The following is a 19,919-nucleotide window of genomic DNA, read 5'->3' as shown; positions in this document are numbered from 1 at the left end:
GCCTGACAGTGACCATCCATGATGGATCCTCTCCCGGCAGAACAACCTGAGCAACCCGCCTACCCCGCCCTCCTCGCTGCCCCCCACCCCGCCCCCCTCTGTGCAGCAGAAGATGGTGAACGGCGTCACCTCCTCGGAGGAGCTGGCCGAGCAGCCCAAGGAGCCGGACCAGGCCCGGGAAGCCGAAGGCCGGAAGGGTAAGGAGAGCGAGGGCTACACGCCCAGGCTGGAGCTGCCAACCTGCCCCCTCCCCAGGGGAGCAGTGTCTGAGGGGGGCGGTGAGCTCTGGTGGGGGGCTTCTGTGGGTACCCGGTGCCCCCTGCTGGCCAACCCAGGAGCAGCACTGATGGGATGTGGGAGAAGCTTCTGCTGGGGGCAGGCGGGGCCGGGGCAGGCGGGGCTGGAGTTGTGGGGCCGGGGCAGGCGGGGCTGGGGCAGGCGGGGCCGGGGCAGGCGGGGCCGACGGGCCGGGGCCGGAGTTGTGGGGCCGACGGCAGGCGGGGCCGGGGCGGGGGGCAGGACAGCGGTTGTGGGGCGGCGGGCCGGGCGGCATGCCCATGGCAGGACAGCGTCTGGCTCCACGTGCCAGGCCTTGGTGCTCCCTGACCCTCTCCCTCCTTCCCTGGCCCAGACGCGCCTGCCGTGGAAGTGAAGAGCCTAGACCTGCTGGCGGCCCTGCCCACGCCCCCGCACAACCAGACCGAGGACGTGAGGTGAGGGGCCGGGGGTGGGCTCCCGTCCTGGGCTGTGCCGTTGCTTTGCCCCTCCCCAGTTCCCTTGGGAGGGTGGGGCGTCCCTGGCCGTGCCAAGCACTGTACTGGGGTTGTGGGGAGTCTCCTGGGTGCAGTGGGGGAGGGGTGACAGCCACCCAGGCTCTCATGAGTGATGGTGGGGGCGGGAGTCCCTGGTGTGCGGGGTCTCAGCAGCGTCCCCCCTCTCAGGATGGAGAGCGACGAGGAGAGCGACTCCCCCGACAGCATCGTCCCCGCCTCGTCCCCAGAGAGCGTCCTGGGCGAGGAGCCGCCCCGCTTCCCCCTGCTGGCCGACACGAAGCCGCAGCTGCAGGAACGGGTGCTGTCGCCCGTCATCCCCATCATCCCCAGGGCCAGCATCCCAGGTGGGCACGGGCAGGGGTTGGGGGGGGTCTTAGTAAGGTGCGCTGGGTAGCTGGGGGAGGAGGTGGGCTGGATATCCCCACGGGCGAGTGCCCCTTTAAGGGCTGGGTTGGCCTGGGTGCAGTGTGTATGGGGCGACCCTATGAAGTGGGCTGGATTCCCAGGGAGGGACCAGGCGGCATGTCCTCTTGGCGTGGCTGGGATAGCCTGGGGGGTGCATGGGGGTCCCTGGAAGCTGGGGGTGGGCGCTGCACACACCTAACCTGTCTTTCCTCCTGCTCTCAGTGTTCCCTGACCCGAGGCCCCCCGAGGCGCGGGAGCCCTTTGGGGAGCACGGCGGGAAGGTGGCCCTGGCACAGAGCGTCGCATGGGAGAAGGGGAAAGGCAGCGAAGTCTCCGTCATGCTGACCGTCTCGGCCGCAGCTGCTAAGGTGGGAGAGGTGCCGCGTGTGGGGGGAGTGGGGCGGGCCGGGGCTCCCTTCGGTCCATGTGGAGAGCCCCCTGGCATCGTCTCGCCGGGCCCTGCCCCTGGGGAGCTCGGGAGCAGGGTTCTGCCCTGGCTGGGGCCGCAGCAGCATCTCTGACCCAGCCTCTCGCTCCCCCAGAACCTGAACGGCGTCATGGTGGCCGTGGCCGAGCTGCTCCGCATGAAGATCCCCAGCTCCTACGAGGTGCTGTTCCCTGAGAGCCCGGTGCGGGGCTCTGGGCCCGAGGCCAAGAAGGTGGAGACGGACGGGGCTGGTGAGTATGGGGCAGCCACGGGGGGAGGAGGGTTTCTCCATCCCCCCTGCCCGGGCGCTGGGAGCCTGCGGTGCAGCCATGGGGACCCGTCTCTCTCGTAGGTGGGCTCGGTGGCAAGGCCAAGGCGGCGCTGGCAGGGAAAGCCCCCGACGCTGGCACCGAGTGGCTGAAGCAGTTTGATGCCATGCTGCCAGGGTACAGCCTCAAGAATGAGCTGGACATCCTGACGCTGCTCAAACAGGTCAGTGACACGCGGCGGGGGGCTTCTAGCTCTGACGGTCAGAGCACAGGGCCAGCCGCGCTCGGGCTTGGCAGATCTCCTGGCCGAGCCCCGCAGCGAGGCTGGCTGGCTCTGGGGGGCGGAGGGAGGTGCTGAGAAGCCCTGGGGCTGCGCTCTGATCAGCCCTGCTCTGTGCCCCCAGGAGAGCCCGGGGCTGGACAAGGCCGTGCAGCACTGCTACGTGAACAACGTCTCCAACCTGGACGTGCGTCAGCTCTCCATCCTGCCCCAGGAGCCATCCCCGCCCCTGTCGCCCCTCGCCCCTTCCCCTGCCAGCCCCGCCGACGGGGACAGGATCCCAGAGGCACCCCCTGAGGTGGCCCCTGCGCCCCCCTCCCCACCCGCCAAGGAGGAGGCGGCGGCGGCGGCGCACTCGCCACCCAAGCTCAAGCAGCGCTCGCGGCCCCCGGAAGAGGGAGAGGAGCCCCGGCCCCGGCTCAAGAAGTGGAAGGGGGTGCGGTGGAAGCGGCTGCGTTTCCTCCTCACCATCCAGAAGGGCGGAGCCAAGCAGGACGGCGAGAAGGAGATCTCCGAGTTCATCGAGAAGCTGGGTACCACCCTGCGGCCCGAGAAGGTGCCCCGGGACCTGCGCAAGTGCTGCTTCTGCCACGAGGAGGGGGACGGTGCCACCGACGGGCCCGCCCGCCTCCTCAACCTTGACCTGGACCTCTGGGTGCACCTGAACTGCGCCCTGTGGTCCACCGAGGTGTACGAGACGCAGGGCGGGGCGCTGATCAACGTGGAGGGGGCGCTGCACCGAGGGCTGCTCACCAAGTGCTCCCTGTGCCAGAAGACGGGGGCCACCAACAGCTGCAACCGCATCCGCTGCCCCAGCGTCTACCACTTCGCCTGCGCCATCCGGGCCAAGTGCATGTTCTTCAAGGACAAGACCATGCTGTGCCCGCTGCACAAGCTCAAGGGCCCCTGCGAGCAGGAGCTCAGCACCTTCACCGTCTTCCGGCGCGTCTACATCGAGCGCGACGAGGTCAAGCAGATCGCCAGCATCATCCAGCGCGGCGAGCGCCTCCACATGTTCCGCGTGGGCGGCCTGCTCTTCCATGCCATCGGCCAGCTGCTGCCCCACCAGATGGGCGACTTCCACAGCGTCACGGCCCTCTACCCCGTGGGCTTCGAGGCCACCCGCATCTACTGGAGCCTGCGCACCAACAACCGCCGCTGCTGCTACCGCTGCACCATCTGCGAGAACAACGGGCGCCCTGAGTTCGTGGTGCAGGTCATCGAGCAGGGCCTGGAGGACCTGGTCTTCACCGACTCCTCGCCACAGGGTGAGGCTGGGCCCAGCTCGGCCTTGGGTGGGGGATCCCTGTAGAAACAGCTGCTGTGTCCCACCCTCGAGGTGGCTGCATTGGAGCACTGGGTGACCCGTCTCTGGCAGCAGAATTCTGTGGCTGTTAACCTGCTGTTGCAGCCCGGCCCAGAGGTGGCTGCATTTCACAGTGGTGGGGGAGCTGATGCCTTCGGCTTGTTTGCCAGGCCACAGGGACCCACTGCTGAGGGTGAGGGGGGCAGGGCAGGTCTCATGTTTTCCCCTCCCTCTCCACCCCCAGCCGTCTGGAACCGCATCATCGAGCCGGTGGCGGCCATGAGGAAGGCGGCGGACATGCTGCGGCTCTTCCCCGAGTACCTGAAGGGCGAGGAGCTCTTTGGCCTCACAGTGCATGCAGTGCTGCGCATCGCTGAGTCCGTATGTACCGGGGGGGCCCTGAACCCCTCGCCCAATGGGAGGTGGGAGGGACACAGCATCCGGCAATACGCTCAGAACCACATTGGCCGGGACCCCCCCGGGGACCCTGGCCCAGCACAGGGGCCGGGGCCGGCTGGGCAAGTTCAGGGAAGCACCACGGGGGCGGGGGCGGAACAGGGCTTGTCCTTTTCAGTGGGTCCCCTCCGGGCACCAGGCCTGTGGTGCCGTCAGCTGACGGGTTCTGCTTGGTCCCTCCAGCTGCCTGGTGTGGAGAGCTGCCAGAACTACCTGTTCCGCTATGGGCGCCACCCGCTGATGGAGCTGCCGCTGATGATCAACCCCACCGGCTGTGCCCGCTCCGAGCCCAAGATCCTCACCCACTACAAACGGTTAGCGGGGGAGGGGGAGGAGGGCCCCTTGGGGGGCCACCTGTGGGGGAGAGGCCCTGGCCTGGGTCAGAGCTGGGACTCCCCAGGCCTGGGGCTGGGCCCCGATGGGCTGGGCTCTCCCAGCCACTCCCTTGGGCCCCATGTGCTGGTCCCTCCCCCCACCCCCGTCTGCCCCACGGCCGCCGTGCCCATGCTCTCCGCCTGCCGCAGGCCCCACACCCTGAACAGCACCAGCATGTCCAAGGCCTACCAGAGCACGTTCACGGGGGAGACCAACACGCCCTACAGCAAGCAGTTCGTGCACTCCAAGTCCTCGCAGTATCGCCGCCTCAAGACCGAGTGGAAGAACAACGTGTACCTGGCGCGCTCCCGCATCCAGGGGCTGGGGCTGTACGCCGCCAAAGACCTGGAGAAGCACACCATGGTCATCGAGTACATCGGCACCATCATCCGCAACGAGGTGGCCAACCGGCGCGAGAAGATCTACGAGGAGCAGGTGCGAGGGGCGGGGCAGGGCCGGGGTGGGTGGGGCCTGGAGCACCCCGCGGGCTCAGAGCCCGGGCTGCTCCCAGGGACACCCTGGCCCCTGCGGCTGCATAACTGGCTCTCTCTGCTCTTCCGGCACCAGAACCGGGGAATCTACATGTTCCGCATCAACAATGAACACGTCATCGACGCCACGCTGACGGGGGGCCCAGCCAGGTGAGGGCGTGGGGCGCACGGCCTGCTGGGGAGGGCGGCGGTGCTGGGGTTTGGAGCCACGTGCCCCCTGCAGTCACTGACACACACACACTCCCAGCCTCCTGCTGTGCGGACGGGAGTAGCTGAGGGCTTATGGGACTCGCCTACAATCCGGAAGGTGCTGGGTTCGAGTGTGGCTGATCTCCGGTTGAAAGGCCAGCTGCACAGGGTACCTGCGCCGTTGGGTGAGCGCAGTCACATGCCTCCCTGTGAACCTATGTCAGCCCCGTGAGCCGGGGGCTATGGGGAACTTGGAAACCCAGGCAGAGTGAGGAAGGGATTTGGCAGTGGCAGAGCTGGGAAGAGAACCCAGGAGTCCTGGCTCCAGCCCCCACCCCGCTTTGTCAGGCACCCGTTCTCCCCTCCCAAGCTGCACAATGGGTCTCTGGCATTGATTCAACGTATCAAGTCTTGTATTTCGCCCCCCAAGCTGTGCCTGAGCGTTCCTGCTGCGGCGGGAGGGGAACGCAGGCTCGCCCCTTGTCCCCACCTCCCCACTCTGACGCCCTCCTCTCTGCCTTCCTGCCAGGTACATTAACCACTCGTGCGCCCCAAACTGTGTGGCTGAGGTCGTGACCTTCGACAAGGAAGATAAGATCATTATCATCTCCAGCCGCCGGATTCCCAAAGGGGAGGAGGTAGGGGACTGGGGGTGGTCCCAGCCTGGCCTAGGGGCTCCTGGCGTGTACTTAGTGCTGCCTCTTGGCTCAGGCCCTGCCCCGGCCGCCAGCAGCACCCTCCTGCTGTTCCTCTGAACAGACCTAGGATCTGCCCCCCCACCCCCCCACCGTGCACCAGCCCTGCCACAGGCTCACCCCTGAGCTGCCTTGAGCATTGGGGGGAGCTCCGGCCCCGCAAGAGGAACCAATCAAAGCGGAGTCGGGGCAGGACTACACCAGGCCCCGCCTCCCTCCCCCAGATGTGCTAGGAGGGGGGCTGCGACTGCATGGCCCCCTCCCCCCAGAGTCGGGCAGGGGTGATGTGGCTCGGCAGCTGGTGGCATGACTGCCGCTGATCTGCCAGGGCATTGCTGGCTGTGTGACTCTGCCCCTCTCGCCCCCAGCTGACCTACGACTACCAGTTTGACTTTGAAGACGATCAGCATAAGATCCCCTGCCACTGCGGAGCCTGGAACTGCAGGAAATGGATGAACTAGCCGCCACAGGGCCACCAGTCGCAGGCAGCCCCTGGTGCGCAGCTGCAAGGAGGCCTCTGCTGCGGGTTCTCCTCCCCCCTTGCCATGCTGGGGGCGGGGGAGGCAGAGATGGTGTAGGGGAAACGGCCCCAGCTGGAACCCAGGAAGCGAGGTTGGTGCAGGTGGGTCAGCCGGGGCCGCTTTCGGTTCCAAAGGCGAGGTGGCTCCAGGGGGCACCGGTCCTTGCTCACACCCATCGGATGCTGTCCACCTAACTCCCACAGGGAGGGCGCATCGAAAAGACCAGGGACCTCTGTTCTCTCTCTAGCCCTGCGCGCCTCGGCCCTGGGCCTCTGCTGGCAGGGTGCTGCTCTCCCCGAGTGGGTGGCCGCAGCGCCATGAGTGGAACTGATGAACTGGCAACTCAGGGTTTTCTTTGTTTTGTTTTGCGAGGAGGGCAGGGCCTGTGGCACCAACCAAACTGCTCTGTCTACCTTGCTCACTGTAAATAACTGGACGGATGCCGGGCGATCGGGGTGCTCCAGCTCAGAGTCTGGGGCGGGGCGGCCGAGGTATCGGACCCACGGGGAGCTCAGATCCAGTCTGTTCGTTTAAAAAAAAACCTAATAATATTTGCTCGCTAACTTACCAAGGTAACAAAGAGACTCCTTGAGCTTGACAATCCCAAACCTCCGAGCCCGGCTCTCTGGAGACAGACAGAGCTCGCTTGGGCTTCGGTTTATTTCTTGTTCTGTCAACGAAAGCACCGTGAGCATGTGAAGGAGGCAGCGGCTGCCGGAGCAGAGCTGGGGAGAGCCGTGTGCAGAAAAGGGCTCCCTACCCCCGATGGACGCAAGGAGCCTCTGCACCCAAACCTACCTCATTTTAAGTGTTAGATTCTGCTGTTTTCAATGTGACCCTCCCTCTGAGTCTGACCACATGCAACCTTCCTAGTTCGGAATGAGAACTAGTGGCAGTGGGCGGAGCCTGGGGAATCCCAAGGAGTGGCAGTGGGCGGAGCCTAGGGCAAGGGCGATTGTAGCCTTGAGCTCTGACCTGGTTCTGCCTGGAAGGAGAGAGACCATAAAATATCCCAGGATCCCCTCCCCCCACCTGTGGGCCCCGCCTGGTTGGGTGCACAGGTGTGTTCCTGGCGACCCCCCCCCCCCCCCCGCCATGCACAAAGCTGGGCACTCTGCTGCCAGCCGAGCGGCAGGGCCCAAGAGAGGTGGGGGCTCGGGGCTTTAATTAGAATGTGCCAAGACCCTGGCCTGGCTTCCACCCACCTTCCCAGCACGGCGCAAGCAGCCCCCGAGAGCCGCTGCTGGCCGCCCGCCCCCTCAGCACTGAGCACAGCGTGGCGGGGAGACCAGGCGTTTGTTCAAGCCACTCGGTTTGGAGGAGCCAAGCTCCATGGGAGCCTCGTTGCAGGCTGAGTTTGCTGCTGCTGCCATACTCCTGAGTCTGGGGGTGGGGCAGGGGGCCCTGCCTGAGCCACTCCACTCCCCCACTAACCCGCTCCCCTTTCACTACCAGAACTGCTGCTCTAGGCTGGCCTGAGGAGGCTGTCTGTGTCTGTAATGTCGGCATGGTATGGGGGGTATTTATCTATTTATACCTTAGCTTGTATATATTAGAACCTTGGGGGGCTCTCTTCTGTGCTCTGCCTGGCTGAGATTTTGGACTGTGGGGGAGGGCAGATCTCGGGGGGAGGGCGGGGGGACGTGTTCCATAACTCAGCCGAGGGGAGCAAACATCCTCCCTGCTCTTGTCTCCATTGTTAAATAGAAACCCCGTACGTGACGGGGTCCAGGAGCCTCCTGCCATGCATGGGCTCCCGGGGAGGGGAGGGGATTGGTGGCATTACAAACCAGGCACCACTTCTCCCCCTCCAGCCTCCCTTGCCACAGCACCCTATTGCTGACGGTTGAATGCTCAGCCGGGAGGGACCTTCTAAGACTGCTGTAAACCAGATGGGGCTGGAGGTCCTGCGCTCGCCGCCCCTTTCCATTAAACTGTATCATTTGACATCTCTTAACGCACAAAGGCATGGCCCCCCCACCCCCTCGGGGCTGGCACGGAATAGCACAGTTGTGAGGAAAGAAGCAGAAATGAACTCCTGCCCTGCTCTCCCATGCCACAGCTGCCTGGCTCAGCTGAGGAGGGTTCTCTTTTGTATTAAACTTCCTTCCTCTCCTGGGGTGAGAGAGGGAATTAAATGAAGTGAGATTATTTTGGGGGGAGTGAAATCTGGGGGAGGGGGCCCCAGGGCATTTTGTTTTTAAATCAAAAGATTTCAAGTGAGAGAGAAGAACTGTCGCGTTTTTAAAAAGCTGCTTCTGCAACTATTCAAAGCTGCAAAAGGTTTAAAATGAAATGTTAAAACTCGGGGTGAGGGCAGGGAATAATAAAATAAAAAATATACACAATTTAAATTTAAAACTGTAAATAAAACGGGAGCTGTGTAGAGAGAAAAAAACGTTTTTACCAATAATAAAACCACTGGATGTTATTTTAAAATAAAGATGTGTGAGAGAAAAAGCCAGTATAACTTTTGTTTTTTCCAATAACTTGGAAGGCTGTAAAGTGTATAAAATAAAAATTTTAAAAATTACTACAAAAAATGATTAAAACTGGGCAAGAGTAAAGAAAATAACAGACTATAGCAGGTTGTATGACTTTTTAGACTATGGTTAGAGTATAAAATAGTCCTGTAGATTTTAGCTGGGGAGGGGGGAAAACCTATACAGTTTTTAATTTTTATATAAACTATAATCCAGTCCCAGAGCTGACCTTTGATTTTTTTTTAAAGTTCTCTGCTTGTAAATTTGCATTCAAAGCCTTGTCCAATACTTCTGTTTGTTTACAGTTGCAGATATTATATTTTAAGTTTTACCTTTTATGATCCTGAAATAACCATTTATTATTTCGTTGGGTTTTTAAAAAAAATAAAAAATAAAGTTTAAAATAAAACTATGGCAAGCGTGGACTCTGTGAGGAATCTTCCTTTGTGTTTGGGGTTTTATTTTTGTGTGTATCCTGTACAGCGAGGTTGTCCTTGGTAACAAAGAAAAGAATGGAAAAAAATAAAATTATTCCTTTTTTAAGAAAAACAAAACTGACCGTGGATGTGGCATGTTTTGGAGTGGGTAGAATTTTGAACTGTAGATAACTTCTGTTGAAAGAGGCAGAGAGTGAGTTTCACATTTTGCTTCTCCGAGTTTGTTTTTAAAGGAAAAACAATAAAAGTGCATTTTAAATACTGGGCGATTTGGCCTCCCGCGCGTGGGTGTTTTGTTGTTGTCCCGGGTCGCCCCCCAACTTTAAATGCAGCTCAAGTGCCCGGCGCCTGCCCCTCCTGGGGGGCGGGGAGTCGGTCTCTGCTGCGGGGCCGGGCCGGGCCATGGCTCCGCTTGGGCTGAGCGGCGGGGTCTGGGCTGGAAGGGCGCCCTGCCCCCACACGCGCCCCCCCCCAGTGACGTCAGGCTGCTGAGCCCCCCCCCCCCGGGGGTCGGATCCGCGCGGCCCGGGGCTGCCCCGGCTGCGGGCTGGAGCGCGGGGCCGAGCCCCGAGCGAGCTACCGGGGGGCGGGCAGCGCCCTGCGCGGGGGTCTGGGGCGGGAGTTCCGCGGGGCCCCGCCCGGCTGGGATCAGAGACCTGCCCCGCCCCCCCATTAACGGAAGGGACGTTCGGGCTCCGCGGGAGGTCAAAGGGCACTGGGGTCAGGGGTCATTTAGCCTCCTACATCTACTTCCGGTCACGTGACCGCTGCTGGCGGAAGCGGCTGAAGTAGATCCGGGCGGAAGTGAACCGGCCTCGGCCTCGGCCTCGGTCCCGGTCCCGCCCGCTGCTGCCCCCGGGTGCTCGGCGGCAGCGAGACGAGCCGCGGCCATGGAGGCGGTAAGAGCCCGGCCGGGGCCCCGGGGAGGGGGGGGGTGTCCCCGGAGCGGCATCCCCCGTCGGTCCGCGTGGGGAGCCGGGCCCCCCGGATCGGGCCCCGCGACCCTTGGGGGCCCCCCCGGATCGGGCCCCGCGACCCTTGGGGGCCCCCCCGGATCGGGCCCCGCGACCCTTGGGGGCCCCCCCGGATCGCGCCCCCTTTCTCCCCTCTGGCTGGTGCCCCCCCCCATGAACTCCCCTTGCGGCGGGGGGGCGGCGGGGGCCCCTATAACGGGAGGGGCCCCTGGAGCAGACGCCCCCGCACGTGCCCCCCCCCCCCGGGCAGCGATTCTGCGGGTGCCGGGCGCGGGGCCCAGCTGACGCTGCTCCTCGGGGGGCAGAGCTGCCCCCCCCCCGGTATCTCCCGCCTGCCCCGGCCCAGACCCTGGCGTGAGCTGCCAGCGGCTCCCCGGCGTGGGGCGGGCGCCTGTACCGAGCCCGGGCACCCGACGCCCTGGCCAGGCCGCGCCAGCGGGGGCTGGGGGGAGAGAGCGACACGTCCGATGCCCCTGCCAGGCCAGCCCCGGCGCCTCGCCCGGGTGAGTGGCACCGCGTGGTGCAGCGGCCCTTGGCCCACGGCATGTGGGCCACCAGCCGGAGAGCCGGGCTGGCCCGGGGCCAGGCCACCAGAAAGGTGGCAGGTGAGCAGGGCTTTCCTGATGGCGCCCTGACCCGCTGGGTGCCCCCTCTCCCTGGCGCGTGAGCCGTGACCTTTCCTGCCCAAAGCCCATTTCTTATTGAGCTCTGCCTGCCCGTGCCCGCGGCGCCCTGCCAGGGAGCTGGGGAGCCCCTCTCGGGGGCTGCAGCCCAGACCCACGGCCTGGGCATGGATTCCTCTGGGCTGTCACGGTGCCGTGGGGCTGTGCGCAGGCAGGGGGCTGCTCCTCCGGGGCGCATCCCGCACCCCAGAGCTTTGTTACCTCCCAGCTCGGTGGTGTGAGCTCCGTGTCCAGCCCGGCCTGTGCCCCCATTTCCTCCTCCGGGGCCTCTGCTGTGCTGAGCCCCGGGCTGGGGACTCTGGCGTGTCTCCAGCCAGCTCCCTCGCTGCCCCAGCCGAGACACTTGCATGCCTGCAGCCCAGAGACGGGGCCTGCCAGGCTCTGGGGGCTCTTGGCCTGGAAGTAGCGTTCAGGGCTGGGCCAGCTGCGGTCCCTGCCCACCTGCTCTGTGAGCACCCAGAGCCCAGGGCAGCCAGTGGAAGCTGGAGGCCAGAGGGCCAGGTGGGATTTGCTCCCAGCCCCGCTGCTTGGCTCTAGGCACAGACCTGGGTGCATGGGGCAGTCCTGTGCCCTGGGACGTGCTGGGGGAGCACCATGTAACTGGCCAGGCAGGCCCCCCCCCCCCCCCCGTGGCCATGCTTCTCTGCAGCAGGGAGGCCCGGGGGGTGTTGCAGAATCTGGGTGCTGGGGCAGCGCCCGCGGGCCGGTGCTGTCAGCGTTTCAGGCAGGCTGGAGGATGCCCGGCCTAAAGGGACAGAGCCCCCAGATTAGGGCTGTCGGGGAGTCTGCGGTCAGCCTGAGCCGATGGCTGAGCCCCAGCCGGGCGACCGTCCCTGGGGGTTTAGTGGGATTGTGGTTGGGTGCCAGGCCTAGGCTAAGTCCTGCCTGGTGGCAGTGGCTGTGGTGGGATGAGCTGGAGGGATCCAGTCTGGTTCCTGCGGGAGAAATGTCCCCGTGGTCTCCATGCTGAGCTGCGGCTGGCCCCACACCTTGGCCGGCCGGCTGGCCCTCAGCTCCCTCTGCCCCGATGGTTCATCCGACGGCGCACCGCTGCCGGGGCATGGCCACCAGGGTCTGTCCTGGGCGCACGACAGCTCGGCCTCCTGCCCCCTCCATCGCCCCTTCTCTTTCTGAATTGGGGGCAGGATTCTCCCTCCCTGTCCCGAGCCCTGGGGCAGGGTAACCAGCGGCCGGGCTCTGCCGCAGAGGTGGCTGCCTGTCGGAGGGATGAGAAGCGGTTCCTGGGTGCGGTTTGCGAAGCGCCCTGAGATAAGTTGAGAAGTGGTCGCTCCCTTGTAGCAGCCGGAGCTTCCTCGAGAGCCAGGCCAGCCCTGGGACGGAGCCAGGTTCCCTCTCTGAAAAGGAAAGTGAAAAGTGCGGCTTGGCTTTCGCTTCCTCTCGCGGCTCCCTGGCCCCGGCCGCCCCACCTAGAAACCCAGCGCTGCTCGGCTCCCTTTGCACTGGGGAAGGAGCGGGTTCGAGCAGGGGCTGGGAGCCAGGACTCCTGGGTTCTTTCTCACCCAGCTCTGCCGCACTGTGTGGGCAAGTCACTTCCCGACTCAGCTGGGCCCAGGCATCGCTGCTGGGGCCGCGGGAGGTTACAGGGGCACTGGCTGGGCTGGGCGGGGTGGGAGTTCCCCTGGGAATGGGCAGGGGAAGGAAGCCAGCTGCCCTGCCTCTTGTGCTCCGTGCCCTGAGCGGGGCGGGTAGCCCCGGGCACAGCACAGAGAGAGGGGCGCAGTGCAGCTGCGTGTGGGGCAGGGGCACTTTAAAATGATTTCTTAAAGAGGTTTTTTAAGGTGCTGCTGGGGGGGATGGCCTGCAGAGTGGGGAGGGTTATCCGCAGGGTGTGAGGGGGTGCCCGCTGTGTGTGTGGGGGAGTTGCCTGCAGAGTGGGAGGGTTATCCCACTGTGTGTGTGGGGAGGGGGTGCCTGCTGTGTGTGTGGGGGTTACACGCATGGTGTGTGTGGGGGTGCCCACTGTGTGTGTGGGGAGTTGCCTGCAGAGTGGGGAGGGTTACCCGCCAGGGTGTGTGGGGTGCCTGCTGTGTGTGTGGGGTGCCCACTGTGTGTGGGGGGAGTTGCCTGCAGAGTGGGGGTTACACGCATGGTGTGTGTGGGGTGCCCACTGCTGTGTGTGGGGGGGTTGCCTGCAGAGTGGGGAGGGGTTACCCGCAGGGTGTGGGGTTCCTGCTGTGGGGGTTGCCTGCAGGGAGGGGGGGGGGGTTACGCAAGGAGAGGTGCCTGCTGTGTGTGTGTGGGGGAGTTGCCTGCAGAGTGGGGAGGGTTACCCGCAGGGTGTGGGGTTCCTGCTGTGTGTGGGGGGGTTGCCTGCAGAGTGGGGAGGGGTTACCCGCAAGGGGGAGGGTGCCTGCTGTGTGTGTGGGGGGGGGGTTACCCGCAAGGGGGAGGGAGCCTGCTGTGTGTGTGTGGGGGGGGGTTACCCGCAAGGGGGAGGTGCCTGCTGTGTGTGTGGGGGGGTGTCTGCAGCAGCAGGGCTCCATGGTCCTTTCCCAAAGCAATGAGTCCATGTTAGGCTGCTCTCCCGCCCCGTGTCCTTTCTTGCTTCTCCTCTTCCCAGCAGCTGCTGTGCTCTGGGGGAGGGTCTCGTCTCGGGGCGGGGGGCACAGCGCTGTGGGTCGCCGGGGGGTCTCTCATTTCTGTCTGTCTGCAGGGCCCGGTTCCTGAGAGCGTTGCTGAGAAGTGCCCCCTGGCACCGGAAGGTGAGGGCTGGGCCGGGGCCGCTCGCTGCCTGAGGCAGACGGGGGGGCGGGCTGGAAGGACCGTCCTGTCCGGTGTTTCTAGGCCAGCCCTAGCAGGGGCTTGTCCAGCCTCCTGGGACGGAGAACGATTTCTCACCCTCCTCGGGCAGCAGTTCTCAGCCCCCAGGGGTTTCAGCCTGTCCCCGCGGCTCCTGGGGCTGCTCCGTCGGGCCCATCCCCCTCGCCACGCGGTGCCCAGCGCCGGGCACGGGCTGCAGGGGCCACGCAGGGGAGGGGCCATGCGCCGGGACTGGGAGCAAGAGCTGCTTCCGGGGACAGGACTCCCCAGACCTTCCCCCCCACTACACCCTGGGGGCACAGCGTGCCCACCTCCTGCCCAGTCTCACTGCCAGCGCAGGCCCCTGCACTCCCCTCCCCCCGCCCCCTGACGGCGCCTTCTCCCCCCAGACGTGGAGCCCGGCAGTGGGGTGTACTCCTGCTTCATGAAGTCCCATCGCTGCTACGACCTGATCCCCACCAGCTCCAAGCTGGTCGTCTTCGACACCTCCCTGCAGGTGGGTGCTCCGCCCTGGCAGCGGGTGGGGCTGGGCGGGGCACGGGGAGACGCGCTGGCTACGTGTGTGCCCACACCCCAGGGTGGGCCCCCATGGCACAGATGGGCTCACCCCAGGGGGCAGGAGGCTTCCCTGGGCACGGCCCCCAGTGCTGGCTGCTCCAGCCCCCCGGCTGCATAGGGTGCCCCACTCCCACGACCTCTGCCAGGCCATCCTGCCCCCCACCCCCCAGGAGCTCTGCCAGGCTCTGCCCCCCCACCCCGGTCTGACGTGTGTCCATGTTGGGCTGCAGGTGAAGAAAGCCTTCTTCGCGCTGGTCACCAACGGCGTGCGGGCCGCCCCGCTGTGGGACAGCAAGACGCAGAGCTTCGTGGGTACGTCCGGGGCAGGGCAGGGGGCCACAAGGGCCCTGGGGACCGGGCTGCCCAGAGGCTCCTTGCCCCACTCACTTGCTCTCTCCCCTCTAGGGATGCTGACCATCACCGACTTCATCAACATCCTCCATCGCTACTACAAGTCGGCCATGGTAAGGACGGGCACACCCCCACCCCCACCCCCGGTGCCAGGGATGGGTACCCGCCCCGGCTCCATGGGGCTCCATGGGCCCCGGCCCCTGCCAGCTTCATTCCCGTGGGGCTGGGAGTTATAGCCGAGCCCCCAGCAATGGCCCCTCGTTCCTGGGCGTCTCGCCCTGCTGGGCGTGTTCACGCTGGGGACTCTGCCCCCTCCCCCCCCCGGACACAGCCCCCAAGCCGCGCTCGGGCCGACTGCCGAGACGACTGAGGCTGACTCCCCTCCCCTCGGCGTCTAGGTTCAAATCTACGAGCTGGAGGAGCATAAAATCGAAACATGGCGAGGTAAGGGGGTGCGAGGGTGGGGGGTGCAGGGGGGCGGGGTGTTGGGGGGTGAGGATGCAGGCGAAGGGGGAGCACTGTGTGGGGGAGGTACAGTGGTGCCAGGTGGGGGGAGCTGAGGGGCACCGTGCCAAGGGTGGGGGGCTGGGATCCCCTGGGCTCTGCAGCACCCCTGTGCCAAGGGCAGAGCTGGACTGTCTCCGACCAGAGCCGAAAGCTGCCCCAGGCCCACGTGCCTGCCCCATGGTGCCCCCCTCCATCGGCTGGGACCCAGCCTGCACTGTGGGCCCCGCTCGGTGCCTCGCTGAGTGCGTCTCCTCTCCCCCCCAGAGGTGTATCTGCAAGACTCCTTCAAACCGCTGGTCTGCATCTCCCCCAATGCCAGGTAAGACCTTGGCTGCCGGCCGCCCGGCTCGCTGGGGGCTCCCCATGCCCTCTGGGAAAGGGGGCGGTGGGGGACCAGGCCTGGCCCAAGACCCCCCCCCCCATGGGGGGTCCCCATGTTCGGTGGGGGCTGGGCCGCTCTGGTCTCCATGTGATGGTCACAGGCACTGGGGCTGTGGGCTGCCATCCAGTGTTGGCCGAGAGAGCCCAGGATCCCTGCCCAGGCCACTGGCCTTCCCACCCTCGCTGGGAGTGAACCCAGGAGTCCGGGGGGCTCTGCCCATGCTCGGGGCGCCTGTCTACCCCGCCCCCTCTGTCTCGCAGCCTCTTCGACGCCGTCTCCTCGCTGATCCAGAACAAGATCCACCGGCTGCCCGTCATCGACCCGGACTCGGGGAACACGCTCTACATCCTCACACACAAACGCATCCTCAAGTTCCTCAAGCTCTTCGTAAGTCCTGCCCGCCGGGGTCTGTAATCCGCCCCCTTGCTGCCCTGGCTCAGGCGCCCGGCCCCCAGCCGACCCACGGCGGGAACATGCCCCACACAGGCTGCCACGCGGCCGCCAGGCCGGACGCCCCCACCCGGCGCCACGGAGCAGCTGCATCTGCCCAGCCCCTGCGTCGGGCCGAGAAGGTGGTTAGCGCCGCTCTCCTCTGGCTGCGGGGGTCTCCCCAGGCCGGGCCGGTGGCACATGACCCCCCCGAATTCCCCGCAGATAACGGAGGTCCCGAAGCCGGAATTCATGGCCAAAACGCTGGAGCAGCTGAAGATCGGCACCTACGCCAACATCGCCCTGGTGCGCCCCAACACGCCGCTCTACGTCGCGCTGGGCATCTTCGTGCAGCACCGCGTCTCCGCCCTGCCCGTGGTGGACGAGTCAGGTGAGGGGGGAGAACACGGCGTGTCCCACCCTGAGCCCGCAGTCTCCGTATCTCCCCCGGGCGACGGGCCCAGAGCCGCCCCCCCTCAGGCAGGAGCCTGCCAGCCCCCCATTCCAGAGAGGGGATGGTCCTGGAGCTGCGGCTCATTCCTCGGCACGCAGGTCTAGCCTGGGCTGCCTGCGAGCTCCCCGGGGGCCGGGCCAAGCTGAGACCCCCCCGTGCAGAGCCACGGGCCCCCCGGGGCAGTGTGCCCGACAGGAACGCCAATCCTGAGCTTTGTCTGCGCAGCCGGGCTCCTGCTTCCCACATCCCCCTCCCAGCTCCCAGCGCGAGGCCGGACCCCCAGAGGGCCCTGCCCCTTCTCACCAGCCCCTCCCCTCCTCTGTCTCAGGTCGGGTCGTGGACATTTACTCCAAGTTTGACGTCATTGTAAGTACCGTCCCCAATGCCGAGGGCGGCGGGGGGGGGCTGCGCCGGCTGGTGGGATGGGGGGAGGAGCTGGTGAGATGGGGGGGGAGCTGGGGGGATGGGGGGATACCTGCGCCGGCTGGGGATGGGGGAGCTGGGGATGGAGGGTACCTGCGCCGGCTGGGGATGGGGAGCTGGGGATGGGGGTACCTGCGCTGGCCGGGGATGGGGTTGGGGATGGGGTACCTGCGCCGGCCGGTGGGATGGGGATGGGGGTACCTGCGCCGGCTGGAGGATGGGGTAGCTGGTGGGGTACCTGCGCCGGCTGGTGGAATGGGGGTACCTGCGCGCTGGCCGGGAGATGGGGGTACCTGCGCTGGCCGGGGGATGGGGATGGGGTACCTGCGCCGGCCGGGGATGGGGATGGGGTACCTGCGCCGGCTGGAGGGATGGGGGGGGAGCTGGTGGGGGTACCTGCGCCGGCCGGGGGGAGGGGGGGGGATGGGGGTACCTGCGCCGGCTGGAGGGATGGGGGGGAGCTGGTAGGGGTGCCTGCGCCGGCTGGTGGAATGGGGTACCTGCGCTGGCCGGGGATGGGGATGGGGTACCTGTGCTGGGTGGGGGGGGATTGGGGGTACCTGCGCCGGCCGGGGGGGCGGGTGCTCTCCCCACTTGGCACATGGGTGCCACACACAGAGCCCCGAGGCGGTGCCCGGGGTGGTGCCCGGGGTGGCTGTCGCTGCTGGGCGTGGCCGAGTTCAGCTCCCGCCAGGGGGCAGGTTGCTGTGGGGCAGAGTGAGCAGCAGGTGGGGTTTGCTCTGGGGCCAGCGAGTGCAGCTCCCCCCGTTCCTCCCCGTGCCCAGAACCTGGCGGCCGAGAAGACGTACAACAACCTGGACGTGACGGTGACGCAGGCGCTGCAGCATCGCTCGCAGTGCTTCGAGGGGGTGCTCAAGTGCTACAGACACGAGACCCTGGAGACCATCATCAACCGCCTGGTGGAGGCCGAGGTAATCTCCCCCCGCAAGGCCTTCCTACCCCCTGCCCCCCCGGAGCCCCCCATGCCCTGTGGGGCCCCTCTATTCCCCCATGGCCCCCCATACCCCGCGGGGCCCTCCTATCCCCCCATGGTCCCCGGAGTCCCCCATGCCTTGTGGGGCCCCCCATTCTGCCGTGGGGGCCCCCCATACCCCATGGGGCCCCTCCTATCCCCCCATGCCCTGCGGAGCCCCCTATGACCCCCCCATACCCCGCGGGCCCCTCCTATCCCCCCATGGTCCCCAGAGTCCCCCATGCCCTGTGGGGCCCCCTTAGTCCCCCATGGCCCCCCATATCCCGCAGGGCCCCACCTATCCCCCCATGCCCTGCGGAGCCCCCTATGACCCCCCCATACCCTATGGGGCCCCTCCTATCCCCCCATGGCCGCCCATGCCCTGCGGGGCCCTTCCTGTGAACCCCTGGGGAGGGACAGAACCCAATCCAGCGGCTAGGGTGGGAGACCAGGGGCGGGGACGATTCTTCCCTCCCAGTCAGCCTGCACCCACCCCCGGGCACTGGCCTGGCCAATCCCACCCCACCCTGCCCATAGCTCCGCCTTCCCCACTTCCTGTCCCAAACCGCAGTGTCAGTAGTGAGGGGGCCGAGCTCCCGTGGGCTGCAGGGCCCCTGCCTGACCGCGGTCGGTCAGTCGCTCTGTCTGTCTGTCTGCGCAGGTCCACAGGCTGGTGGTGGTGGACGAGAGCGAAGTGGTGAAGGGCATCGTCTCCCTCTCGGACATCCTGCAGGCGCTGGTGCTCCCGGGCGGGCCCCGGCCCTGAGGGGGGGCCCCGCTGCCTGTCTGAGACTGTCGCCGAGGGGGGGCTCTGCGTGACAGGGACCGAGGATGCTAGGCCCCCCCGGCACCCATCATGCGCTGGCCCTGCCACTGCTCCACCAGCATCACGCCTCCCGAGCCAGCTGCACACCGGCCAAAAGCCAGCAATAAACCCCCCCAGTTCTCCCGGGCAGGCTGGGCCCCCAGGCCCCACCAGCGCGTCACTCGGCCGGGGGGATGCCTGTGCCACCCTGCACTGGTGCTGCCAGCCCCTCCGAAACGGCCAGGGAAGCCCTGTGTGATCAGCTGCCCCACGGTGCTGGACCTGTTCCCATTTCTGCGCCCTGGGGCCCTTTGGCCACCCCCCGGGGGCTGGAACAGTTTCCTTATTTCATCCCCCACCCCCCAGGGGTCAGATCTCAACCAGCTCCTGCCCTGCAGTGCCCCACGGCCCTGCCCCCAGGCAGCTGGAATTCCATTCCCCAGTGATTCCCCCCTGGCCCTGCCCCCGGGCATCTGGAATTCCATTCCCCAGTGATTCCTCCCTGGCCCTGCCCCCGGGCATCTGGAATTCCATTCCCCAGTGATTCCCCCCTGGCCCTGCCCCCGGGCATCTGGAATTCCACCCCCCATTCCCCAGTGATTCCCCCCTTCCCTAAGTCCAAACCCTGTTTTTACTGAGCACCGTTTTTGCCGCCTGGCGCCGGAGTCCCAGCCTGGGGTGGGGACCTCGCTCACTCTTCCTCTCGCTGCCCCAGGCTTGGCACCTGGCACGCCCGGCTTGAGTCGGAGTCTGGGCCAGCAGCCGCTGGGAGGTTGGGGGAGGAGGTTCCCAGGGGCTTGTGCCCGGGGCCCCCTGCCCACGGCATCTGCACCCCTCGCTGCTCGGTTACTGTAAGTCTAATAAAAACCAGGCCATGGGTCTGGATGAAGTTACGCTCCGGCGGCTGCACAAGTGGCCGATGGACCAGACTCTGAGTCATTAGCAAGGGGCTGCTATGAAACTCGCAGGGCGTCTCTAGCAGGGTCCCACGGGGCTCGGGCCTGGGGCTGCTGCTCGGCCATGTTTTCATTAATGACGCGGCTGGTGGTGCAGAGGATGCTTAGAAAATCTGTCGCTGACACCAAGCTGGGTGGGCTTGCGAGCACTTTGGAGGGCAGGATTTGAATTCAAAATGACCTTCCACGTGATGAAATTCCATGAAGAGAAGTGCAACGTACTTCCCTTCGGAAGGGAAACTCTAGTGCGCAGCCCGGTGGGAGCACGGCCGCAAAGGAGCCGGGGGTCTGAGTGAACCACAACCCGAGTGAGCCAACAAGGTGTAGCTGGGGAAAGGCGAATGTCGTCCTGGGGTGTGTTAAAGGGAGCGTCGTGCATCAGACCCGCCGGGCGCTGGGAGCGTCGTGCGTCAGACCCGCCGGGCGTTGTCCCACACTGCCCGGCACTGGGTCCGGTCCTGGCACCGCGCTGCGGGGTGGGGTGGGGTGTCGGGGCGGGGGGGTGTCAGTGCGGGACAGGCCGGAGCAGAGCACCA

At 65.9% G+C, this 19,919-nt stretch overlaps 2 protein-coding genes across 8 annotated transcripts in view; both read left to right on the top strand.

The window, feature by feature from the left end:
• KMT2D (lysine methyltransferase 2D) overlaps nt 1-7,263 on the top strand; it is a 45,871-nt gene extending 38,608 nt beyond the window's left edge. For 5 of the 6 annotated variants that reach the window (XM_039514014.1, XM_039514013.1, XM_039514012.1 and 2 more), the window contains 13 exons: nt 41-197; nt 632-713; nt 942-1,117; nt 1,401-1,546; nt 1,721-1,856; nt 1,958-2,097; nt 2,279-3,422; nt 3,705-3,841; nt 4,100-4,230; nt 4,441-4,726; nt 4,859-4,932; nt 5,501-5,609; nt 6,035-7,263. In XM_039514014.1, coding sequence (XP_039369948.1) covers nt 41-197; nt 632-713; nt 942-1,117; nt 1,401-1,546; nt 1,721-1,856; nt 1,958-2,097; nt 2,279-3,422; nt 3,705-3,841; nt 4,100-4,230; nt 4,441-4,726; nt 4,859-4,932; nt 5,501-5,609; nt 6,035-6,127 — 2,811 coding nt within the window. In that variant the 3' untranslated portion in view covers nt 6,128-7,263. The remainder of the gene's footprint in view (nt 1-40; nt 198-631; nt 714-941; nt 1,118-1,400; nt 1,547-1,720; nt 1,857-1,957; nt 2,098-2,278; nt 3,423-3,704; nt 3,842-4,099; nt 4,231-4,440; nt 4,727-4,858; nt 4,933-5,500; nt 5,610-6,034) is intronic. The other variant, XM_039514009.1, reaches the window with a different exon arrangement.
• Nucleotides 7,264-9,850: 2,587 nt separating this feature from the next.
• Nucleotides 9,851-19,321, top strand: PRKAG1 (protein kinase AMP-activated non-catalytic subunit gamma 1). Of its 2 annotated transcripts, XM_039514928.1 has the most exons (12): nt 9,852-10,006; nt 13,439-13,487; nt 13,935-14,041; nt 14,334-14,415; nt 14,509-14,567; nt 14,853-14,898; nt 15,226-15,280; nt 15,604-15,730; nt 15,998-16,163; nt 16,555-16,592; nt 17,435-17,581; nt 18,284-19,321. In XM_039514928.1, exons 1-12 carry the CDS (start codon nt 9,998-10,000, stop codon nt 18,386-18,388), a joined length of 990 nt encoding a protein of 329 aa, XP_039370862.1. In that variant the 5' UTR covers nt 9,852-9,997; the 3' UTR covers nt 18,389-19,321. The 2 variants fall into 2 exon arrangements, with proteins under 2 accessions (XP_039370861.1, XP_039370862.1); XM_039514927.1 differs by having other exon boundaries at nt 9,851-10,006; nt 14,334-14,567.
• Nucleotides 19,322-19,919: the final 598 nt, after the last annotated feature.

Source organism: Mauremys reevesii, linkage group 25, assembly GCF_016161935.1.
Source record: "Mauremys reevesii isolate NIE-2019 linkage group 25, ASM1616193v1, whole genome shotgun sequence".
In the NCBI taxonomy this organism is placed as follows: Eukaryota; Metazoa; Chordata; order Testudines; family Geoemydidae; genus Mauremys; species Mauremys reevesii.
The sequence above is the reverse complement of the archived record's forward strand: the minus strand, read 5'-3'. Positions and strand labels throughout refer to the sequence as shown.

Bases quoted from the DNA above. Each gene is read 5' to 3' on its own strand.
- PRKAG1 (XM_039514927.1), top strand. The intron at 15,731-15,997 runs GTAAGTCCTGCC...AATTCCCCGCAG, and splicing joins TCAAGTTCCTCAAGCTCTTC to ATAACGGAGGTCCCGAAGCC. The intron at 16,593-17,434 runs GTAAGTACCGTC...CCCCGTGCCCAG, and splicing joins ACTCCAAGTTTGACGTCATT to AACCTGGCGGCCGAGAAGAC.